The sequence below is a fragment of the Atta colombica genome, unplaced genomic scaffold (assembly GCF_001594045.1).
Source record: "Atta colombica isolate Treedump-2 unplaced genomic scaffold, Acol1.0 scaffold83, whole genome shotgun sequence".
NCBI lineage: Eukaryota > Metazoa > Arthropoda > Insecta > Hymenoptera > Formicidae > Atta > Atta colombica.
This window is the reverse complement of record NW_017259576.1, coordinates 236,688-236,952: the sequence shown is the minus strand read 5'-3', so window position 1 is coordinate 236,952 and position 265 is coordinate 236,688. Positions and strand designations below refer to the sequence as shown.

The 265-nt window shown below is 63.4% G+C and overlaps 1 protein-coding gene across 1 annotated transcript in view; it reads left to right on the top strand.

Annotated features, from left to right (window-relative positions):
* Positions 1-73: 73 nt before the first annotated feature.
* LOC108693021 (F-box/LRR-repeat protein 14) overlaps positions 74-265 on the top strand; it is a 1,627-nt gene continuing 1,435 nt past the window's right edge. Inside the window, exon 1 of the mRNA XM_018201662.1 lies at positions 74-265. Within this exon, the coding sequence (XP_018057151.1) occupies positions 108-265 (158 nt within the window). The 5' untranslated portion in view covers positions 74-107.

Below are 265 nucleotides of genomic sequence, written 5' to 3'. Positions count from 1 at the left end.
CGGCGGCGGCATTGGCAGCCTCGGTCGCGGCGGCAACGGCGACCGGCTCGGGGTCGCAGGACGACGAGCACGACGACGACGACGACGAAGACGATAGCGACGACGATATGGAGGAGAGCCACCTGCTGATGACTGAACTTCCTTCGCCGTTAACGCCGAGCGCCGGTCGCGGCGGTACAACCTTGCTTCATCGTCCGGGCCATTACTATCACCTGCATCAGCCGCACCTGGCGATACCGACGTCGCAGAATCAAGCGATTCTTCA